Source organism: Montipora foliosa, chromosome 8, assembly GCF_036669935.1.
Source record: "Montipora foliosa isolate CH-2021 chromosome 8, ASM3666993v2, whole genome shotgun sequence".
Classification (NCBI taxonomy): domain Eukaryota; kingdom Metazoa; phylum Cnidaria; class Anthozoa; order Scleractinia; family Acroporidae; genus Montipora; species Montipora foliosa.
Window position 1 is genome coordinate 6603154 of NC_090876.1, and position 10000 is coordinate 6613153.

A 10000-nucleotide genomic window follows, 5' to 3' on the forward strand; every position below is an offset into this window, starting at 1 on the left:
TGGCCGGGAAACTGGTGCGAACTTATGACGACATCTGACCTCGTTTTCGCTCTCGTTTTAGGATATTTTTATATTCATTGTAATGCGCATTTGATCATTTCTGTATGGATTTATGCGCAATAGAAGTATTAAATTAAATTAAATTAAACTACGTCACATTCACGTTACATGTGATAAGACACGTGGCGAACATGTGAGCAGGCCGTGTGAGCTCGTCTTCACGATACAGTCGCCGTAGGCCTCGCCATTTTGTGCTCTCAGAGTTGGATTTTGGTGAGTTTAAACGCTTCGACGGTAGCATTTATCGAAATCTGAGGGAATTTTCTTTGTTCATTTTATATGCTAACGAACACGACTTTGAATCGCCATGGCTTTCAGGATGTTAACCGTGGGAACAGCTATATTTTGATTGCATTTGTTGACTAGTTACAGTCGCGACAGATACATGCATTGTATATGTAGCTCTTTATCCGGTCGAATACTGTTTGAAATCGGTGGAAAAGTACTCTGAAGGCAAGATCCATAAGGGTGAGGTTGAACCAAGGAACCGCAAATTATGTAAATATTGCCTACTTCATTCAGCAGGGATAATACTTGAATCAGTTGCAAGAAGTTTGTTTACGCTGACGATAAACGAGCAGACGATTGCAAATGTTTGGGCTTAACTGCAGAATACACTGCCATTTTGAAGCTGCACCTCTGAAAAGGCTGGATACGCGGATACGCAGTCGAAAGTACCACCATTCCCCAGGTAAACTGCTAACTATATTATGAAGTGGATACGCGGAACGCAGTGGAGAACATTGATACCCGGATACGTGGATACGCGGACATCACACATGGCAACTGGATACCAACTTCGTGTAACATACTTCAAAATGCTCTGTAGTATATGCATGGATATGTGGATACGCGGATACGCAGATACGCAGTGGAAAATACTTCACGTATTGTTTCAGTGATTAGGCCTAAGCACTTTCGTAGAATTTTAGCTTTCATTTTACACTTCGGTTAACTACACTTTTCCACGAGATCGTGTGAAGAAGAAAGCACTCCTTTGCTGATTAAGCCTAAGCGCTCGTTTCAGTGATTAGGCCTAAGCAATCTCGTAGAATTTTAGCTTTCATTTTACGCTTCGGTTAACTACAATTTTTCACGAGATCGTGTGAAGAAGAAAGCACTCGTTCACTGATTAAGCCTAAGCGCTCGTTTCAGTGATTAGGCCTAAGCACTCATAAAATTTTAGCTTTCATTTTGCGGTTCCGTTAACTGCACTTTTCACGAGATCGTGTGAAGAAGAAAGCATTCGTTTACTGATTAAGCCTAGTAAACACTCGCTTCAGTGATTAGCCCTAAGCACTCTCGTATAATTTTAGCTTTAATTTTACGCTTCAGTTAACTACACTTTTTCACGAGATCGTGTGAAGAAGAAAGCACTCCTTTACTGATTAAGCCTAAGCGCTCGTTTCAGTGATTAGGCCTAAGCACTCTCGCGAAATTTTGCGGTTTGGTTCTGAAAATATATTTAGAAGTTTACTTGGGCAGGGGGGGGGGGGGGTATTTTCGACTGCGTATCCGCGTATCCACTTCACAATATACTTAGAAGCTTACTAGGGGAGGGGTGGTATTTTCGACTGCGTATCCGCGTATCCACTTCACAACATACTACTTGGAAGTTTACTTGGGGAGAGGTGGTACTTTCGACTGCGTATCCGCGTATCCGCGTATCCACTTCACAACATACTACTTAGAAGTTTACTTGGGGAGGGGTGGTACTTTCGACTGCGTATCCGCGTATCCGCGTATCCACTTCACAATATACCTAGAAGTTTACTTGGGGAGGGGTGGTATTTTCGACTGCGTATCCGCGCATCCGCTTCACAATATACCTAGAAGTTTACTTGGGGAGGGGTGGTATTTTCGGAAGCGTATCCGCGTATCCGCGTATCCGCGTATCCACTTCACAATTTACCTAGAAGTTTACTTGGGGAGGAGTGGTATTTTCGACTGCGTATCCGCGTATCCGCTTCACAATATACCTAGAAGTTTACTTGGGGAGGGGTGGTATTTTCGGAAGCGTATCCGCGTATCCGCGTATCCGCGTATCCACTTCACAATTTACCTAGAAGTTTACTTGGGGAGGAGTGGTATTTTCGACTGCGTATCCGCGTATCCGCTTCACAATATACCTAGAAGTTTACTTGGGGAGGAGTGGTATTTTCCACTGCATATCCGCGTATCCACTTCACAATATAGTTAGAAGTTTACTTGGGGAGGGGTGGTACTTTCGACTGCGTATCCGCGTATCCGCGTATCCAGCCTTTTCAGAGGTGCAGCTTCAAAATGGCAGGGTATTCTGCAGTTAGTCCAATGTTTGCTTATGTTTGTGCCGCTTCCAGCCGAGAATAATGTATGTTAAATATACTTTTACAAATTAGCTTTCACGCTTAAACATTTGCAGTTAATGTGAGAACATTTAGCACGAAATTTGAAGGGTAAAAATTGTGAGCCTACGGAAACTGGCGCTGTCACGCAACGTATCAACAAATCGCAGTTTGTACAGGGGACCACTTAGTTGGAATCGGACTTTGACATTATGATATATCTGTCTGTAAAACCTTCGTTGCCGATCAGTTTAGCAATACACCGGGGTTGAAAGTCAGGAAGTGAAATCATTTATTTTAGGAATATATATTTACTTGACGGCGTCGAACGCGCTCTCATAATCTTTGATTACTACCAGTATTAAGTATTGCGCAGTGTAACATCTGTCCTGCAACTTGTGTCACAACAGTTTGCGGCACCAACCAATGAAAATGTTCCTTTAACCTCGTGTGATCATCGAAACGTTGCTCGCTGTAATACCCGTAGAGCAATTTGTTTTTTACTGTGAGAACGCCTGTAGAAATGGCGTTGCGAGACAAGTTGCACGAAAAATTGCACAGTGTAACAACGCCTTACAGTAACGGCATTGTGATGAAGAACATTTTACCGCGCACCGGTGGCTCAGTTGGATGAGCACGGGTTGTCACGCGGGAGGTCGTGAGTTCAACTCCGGCCGGACCAACACTCAGGGTCTTTAAATAACTGAGGAGAAAGTGCTGCCTTTGTAATTACATCTGAAAATGGTTAGACTCTCTACTCTTCTCGGATAAGGACGATAAGCCGGAGGTCCCGTCTCACAACCCTTCAATGTTCATAATCCTGTGGGACTTAAAAGAACCCGCACACTTGTCGTAAAGAGTAGGGCATGTAGTTCCCGGTGCTGTGGTCTGTCTTCTGTGATGTATCATGGTTGGGATGGTAAATGCTCGGAGATATTAGCTACACCAAGCTACTCTAAAAATCCGAGGGTAAATAAAGATATATGATGATATGATACCGACAGATCAGTACATTACGCCCCTTTTCTCCTAGATGAAGAAGGATAGCGAAGGGGTCGTAATTTCTCCTTTGACGCAGCGGATACAATAATTGGTGATCCAGGGCCTTTAACAGATATCTCTCAACCGGATTAGGAGCAAATGTTTAAATCATCATTTATTTCATCTCTATAGTCCAGATAGACCGGTCATTTCATTGAACTCGATAAAACAGACAGCTGCCTTCCTTTATTGTCCGTCACACTCTTTTCACGCGTGAACATCTTTTCTGCACTATGATTGAATAGGCCATTCCGAGTTCACCTTAACCCCCCTCTTCAAAGCGAGTCTAAGTGCGAAGGTTTTGTGATGGTAATTAGTTCTACTTTACATAACAAAAACTTCGCACTTAGCCTCGCTTTGAAGAGGAGCCAGGCAAGAACACGGAAATGGCCTATTGGCTCAGTCCGTGGACAAAATCTCAAAAGGTGACAGCAGTTTTCAAGTTTCCCATTTTATCAAGGAAATATTTTATTGTATGGGTCACTTGAAATTGCCCGGGATTAATCTACGTCCACCGGAGGCAAGTAGAGAGAGATACCAGACGCGATTAAAGGCTCCAGTGTAAATGCGAGTCCAGGATCAGACAGCGATTGCCCGGAGCTCTTAGCAGCAAGCTTTCCCTTAATCAGCTGGCCCTGTTTGTGCCTGTCGTTCGTACTTAATGGCGGTGTCTGTGATCCCATCTGCACGGCGGTTCCTGAAGCAAGAAAACTGAGTTCCCCCAAGGACTGAAAAGAAATAAAGCATCGTGCGATTAAACGATAAACATTGCTAACCTACAGTTCACGACGGCTCGGAATATTGCCCAAAAAATGACGACACAACCTGCCTTTGCGCCATCCTATTTTCCTCGTCAAGTGCCTTTAACTAATGGCGGCGATTAAGCTGGGACACCTATTATTTCCCAGAGCTCCCTCCGAGAAGCCCTGGGAACGAGCTCGGTTAGTGCTGTACATAACAAGTTGCCTTCTGCGTTGAAAATTACACTTCTCTGCCAGTACTTACACTGCTCCGTTGTGATCTGTCAAGCCTCGGTTTCGGCAACTTTGTTTCGCTGCTTGAACTACCTTTGTTAAACCTGGTTAGATTTCGAGGAGGCATGGGCGGTTTGGCGTCAAGAGGACCAACTGAAATGTTGTGTCGCGTGAACACTTTCGCTCCAGGTGAGGGCTGTGGGGACTGCCTTGTCCCGTCCCGGAACGCGGAAGAAAGACGAATAAGCTGCGTGGCTGAGGAGTCGTGCGAAGAAAATGAAGGTTGACGGAGCAAAAGAGATTCTGTAGGTGACGAAGGATGAGTATGGACAGGGGAGCGTACGCCAGTTTCAGTGGACCTGGAGTAAACGAGATTGTTAAAAAAAAAGAGCGGCGAGTATAACATAACATCGAGATTACTGTGATGTTACATTATTTGTGTCATAGTAAACTGCGAGCAGTCTCTCTTTTCGGCTCTAAGTCGTTGAAACGAGCACTTCAAAATGGCTGAAACTGCGCCGGGTTAGAGGGAAAAGAATCGCGGTACAACGCGTTGTCAAAACTCTGAAGAATACCGATCAGGACATTTGAATTTCAGTGCAACGTTCGGCAATAATGCACAAACATGTTTGTTTCTTTTGCATAGGCCTTTAATAAGAACCTTCCATCCAGATTGGTTTAGTTAACGTCAAACAGTTTCACCCCCTGAATCCCAAAATTTACAGCGTGCCCTTTACAAGGCCAGACCATTCACGAACTGCACTTTGCGATTGATGTGGTACTACCCTACCCATGTGCGGGTTCCGCTTCATGTTCCACAAAACTGAGTGAATAAGGGTTGTGAGACCTTCGCTTTATAGCCCTCAGAGATCTACCCATTTTCAGGCGTGATTACAAAGACAGAACCATCCCTTCGGTTATTTTAAGACCTTGAGTGTTGGTCCAGCCTGAGTGCAACTCGTGAGCTCCTGCGTTTAATGAACCGAGCTGACCGGTCAGCGGTCAGTTAAAGCAATACACTTTATCTTACCTTGCTTTGTTGTTGTTTTGTGCCAACAGTGCAGACCCACTGAGGGTAAAACTACTCGGCAAAGCTTCTGTTATGTCATTTCGTTCACGTTGAGTCTTTAACTTTTGGCCAGGCCTTTTGCTAGTAGCTCCACCTAAACTGTGACTACCAAATGATCCTACATTGTGACGCCCCATCCCTGGAGACACACCAGAGAGTCCATTTGGTTGCTTGTGAGTGACAGACCTTGCTATGGCAACAGACCCGGCATAGGATCCATCTACAGGGCATTGAGAGTGAGTTGTCAACCAGTTGTCTACGCAGCTAACGTGGAAAGCGTGCTGGCATGGAAGTGTCCTGACGCACTGTCGCTGCTGGAACCCCTGTAGACAGACACCACAGGTGCTACCGTCACAAAGCAGTCTGTGTCCGTCTTGTAACATTTGTGTTGGAAGGTTGTAGATAATGTTAGGTGGAAGCCCTTCTCTGTCGGTCACTTCCCTGTGGTTGACAATAACACGCTATAAATTAGCTGTAGCAAATTGAGTGGTTTTCGATGGCAACGTTGGCATTGCTTTGGTTTTACACTACTCTCAATGTGTGTAAGGATTGGCTAAAAAAGGCTGCCCACATTATTTATCAGCCAAAGAAAGGGTAAAGAAAACCATTAATTATAATGTTATTATTTTGACTTGCTTTCCTGCATTTGCCACATGTATTACAGACTGTATGTATTCGCTTAGTGGCATTGAAGTATAATCATAGCCTGTGCACAGGTTCTCCGTGGGTCGAATGGGACGCGGTGAACAGCTGGGGAATTGGAGCCCACTTGTCCCAGTTCTCTGTTGACTGCTGTGACATTCAAACATGGAGTGTGTGCTGGCTGGTATATAATAATATTATTGTAATATTTAGTGAATTTGGTTTTCAGAAACTCGATGAACTGGAACCTTCAATGATTAAGATAAATCAAATTTTGTCCAAAACCTATTAGCACGTGCTTGTGTCACACATTCCCATCATCCATGGTTCTAAAAATGACTATTTTGAAACTCTGAAGTAAAGTTGAATACTTCTGATCACTGCTTTAAGAAGCAGTGATTCAGGGTTTTTAATAAAATTTGAAGAGGGCAGCTGGTTTAAGGCTAGTAGTCGACTGCATCATCCAAGCAAGGGCCCGTCACTTCGTCTAGGGGGACCTGGGAGCATGCTCCCCCAGAAAATTTTGAAATCTGGAAGCTCTGAAATGCGATTTCCAGCGTCCTGGGCGACAATTTGAGTACAAAGTTAAAGGAAGATTTCTTATCAACAGCGACACTGAGTGCGCAGTTACGCGAAGAAGCAGCGAAGAAAGAGTTGGAAAATCATTTCAAAAGGAAAATTAAGGATTTAAATGTTGTATGACGTTTCGGCAATTTCATGTCATCATTTTTTGCGCGTTTTTTCAAGCGCCAATTGAAACATTTTTGTTTGTCTAGACAAACTGCAATAATTTTGTTCGGTCAACATGAGAAATCATTTCAGTCGAACGATTGAATATGTCATTTTAATCTGAGCGAACAAAAAGGCTTAACCAATGAAACTAAAAGAAGCATTTACTGTTTTGGTGGAAAACAAGTTTTGATGCAACGATACTCAATAACAACCTGTTTTGCAGAAAACGTCTTGATATGTTTGCGGAAGTAAATGAACGTAATTGAATTACGTAAAAAATCTGATTAATTATTTTGAAATTGAGGTTTAAATAAAGTACATTCAAGTCCATCAAAAATGAATTTTACTTTAGGTTTGAAGGAATCCTTCAATTAATTCAATTTAGGGGGAAAAATAGCCGACTTCTCTGAGCGAAGTAGCCGACGTTTTTGGTCGGCCGTCGGTGCTTATTGAAACCCCTGAGTGATTGATTCACACAAGCTTTTTCACCTATAAACAAAGTTAAAGAAATTGAATGCACAAGCCAAGCCAGTGTCTTACTTATCAAGCTGAAGAAATAACTCATAATCTCCATCAGAAATATCTCGACTCTGCAGGTCATTAATAACCGCATTTGGCAATGGTGTAATCCGTGATGCTGCACGCCAACGCTGACTTGGTTTCTAGGAAACAGGACAAAAATTGACAGCAATGTCACTTGGCATTGGCCTCTTAAAGAAAATTCCAGAATGTTAACCCATTGACCCCTGGAGAAAGGTAAAAGGTAAAGTCTGCCTTAGAGCCAAGTGGCCCATTAGGCCAGAGTTTATCCCGGTTTCTGAAGCACGAAGCAACTAGGAGTATTTCTACTCCCCCCGTTGATGGGATGCCAGTGCCCCACAGGGTTACCCCCGGCATTAAATTCGGCAGTACCCATTTAGGCACTGTGACAGTAAAGTGTCTTGCCCAAGAACACAAGAACAATGCGATTTTACTCTGGGGGCTTCCAATGGCCCTGATGAGTCAATGCGTTTATGAGTCAAAAACTATAAGTAAGTAAGTAAAAAAAGGAAAGTTAAGTATCATTTAACCTCAGATTTTTAGAGTACCTAGTAGCTAATAACTCCGAGCATTGAACAGAACAACTTTAAGAATCCCAACTGGCCGGAGGCAAACAAGTTGGCTATTTACAAGAAATTGAACCAGGGACTACCTGGAACAAATTCGACGAGTGGTCAGAATGTGTCTTGATCCCAGGATCTCTGGATCTCAGGGCAAGCGCCCTAACCACTGGGCTGCACTGCCTTGGCCCTCCAATAAACAATCAGGTTAAGCCAGTGGCTTTGCAAGTGGCATTTGGAGTTCATGCATAAGCATTGTTCTCTCAATTTGCCATGCCACATTCCTACTGCTCTCCCAAAGGTTTTGGAGAGGGGAACACAGGTATAAGTTCCTCTCAACAAGTTAGAATAATTTTTGTCTACTACATGTAGCAGGTTATGCAGTTGTAGTAGCTCTCAACTTCCACCAATGTGACCTGGGTTTTATTGCCAAAATCTTTTCTTAAACTTACCTGTCTAAACTGGAAGGAATGCTGCATGTGGATATCAGTAGCAAAACAGGTGTGACAGAGATGATAATCTGCACAAACAACACACCTGTTGAGAAATGACCACAAGAATATTATTATCTCTAATCTTGGCAAGGACATAATTCCTACACATTGGGATTCAATTGAAACAATACTTCCTAGGGTGTTACTTAATTGCTTTGTACCTGTAGCATTTTCCTGCAATAGGACAGACCCTGCATTTTTGGCATGCAGCCCCAAGATGAAGGTCTTGTCTGTCTGCTCTAGTTTTCCGACGAGATGACTTGTTATATTCATCCATCAATTCCTGTAACAAAACAAAACAAAACAATGGATCATCAGACAAGTTAAAATTGATACAAAAATACAAGGCAATGGAGTACAGACCAAAATTTCTGTGACAAGAGCGGGCCTTCAGCTTTCTCTGTCCTCATTCCTCATTCTTGAAGCCCTTTCATAAAAAATCCTTGTCCTTTCCAACATACCTGAAAAGATCCAAAGTCCACTCTGCATAGAGGACATTTGATGATGTTTTCACCAGTAGAGCGCTGATGTTCAGCCCAAACCTTCATACATTTCACGTGAACACTGTTACCACAGCCATACCTAAAAAAGACAGCAAATTTTGAAATTTTGCAAAGAGATCACAATATTGTCATAAAATGACCATTCCCCTAAAGCTATTGATGTGCATTCAAGGCCCAGCTCTCTTGCTGTTCTTGCTACTCCTTGGTGACGTTAAAGCATCTGGGTGTCGGTGTCATGTAGTCGTGCAAAATACTGCAGCTCAGTCAACCGTAATAAAATTATCTAAACTTTTTTTCAGGATTTCTTCCCTTTCTATAATCTAATGTGATCAAGGTTATCTTTGTTACTTCCCAGGATTTCAACCATTCACAGATGCCCTAGAATTTTCAATGCCTTACTTGCAATAAGTTAGTGGTTCTGGCTGTTTCAGAAACTCGTCTTGGCAAATAGGACACACATCTTCTGTTTCAATATCCTTTTGCTTGAGTTTTTCTCTGTTGTTTGGTGCTCTGTGGTTTTTGCTCGAGTCATTGGCCTGTGCTCTGTTTGACCTTGCATGACATCCCCTCATGACTTCGTTAATCTCACGTTCCACCAATGATAATTGAAAAATAACTACAATTCAAAAGTGAAAAGGGTATTTGTAAAAATTGGTGGATAAGCTCAAAATAAGGTGGTACAACTTATCTGCAAGAATATCTGGAGAAGGTTAAATTACAATGAAAATATTTATAGAGTGAATTTCAATTGAGTGTCAAAAATGACAGAGACAATCCAATAAACCAATCAAAACTCAAAGTAATTACACATATAGCCAACACAAAGCGTGGGAAAATGTGCACGGGCGAGCCAGGATTAGTTTTGGCTTCACTTCTGATTGGTCGAAAAATGTTGCAAAACCTTTAAGCAATCACTGAGTGAAGTAATGCAAAACCAAAGCAATTTGCTATTTACCTTCGACACTCAATTGAAAAAGTGCTCTTATAATAATAATAATAATTATAATAATAATAATAATAATCCTTTGCAAAATCATTGAGGTAACATTTCCTTTTGATAC

At 42.4% G+C, this 10000-nt stretch overlaps 1 protein-coding gene across 1 annotated transcript in view; it reads right to left on the bottom strand.

Moving 5' to 3' along the window:
• Positions 1–3523: 3523 nt before the first annotated feature.
• Positions 3524–10000, bottom strand: part of LOC137967918 (E3 ubiquitin-protein ligase ZSWIM2-like) — a 9011-nt gene continuing 2534 nt past the window's right edge. The window contains exons 4-11 of the mRNA XM_068814515.1: positions 9339–9555; positions 8898–9018; positions 8598–8719; positions 8395–8479; positions 7383–7504; positions 5430–5909; positions 4431–4758; positions 3524–4153 (exon numbers count right to left, since the gene is read on the bottom strand). Of these exons, the coding sequence (XP_068670616.1) occupies positions 3926–4153; positions 4431–4758; positions 5430–5909; positions 7383–7504; positions 8395–8479; positions 8598–8719; positions 8898–9018; positions 9339–9555 (1703 nt within the window). The 3' untranslated portion in view covers positions 3524–3925. The remainder of the gene's footprint in view (positions 4154–4430; positions 4759–5429; positions 5910–7382; positions 7505–8394; positions 8480–8597; positions 8720–8897; positions 9019–9338; positions 9556–10000) is intronic.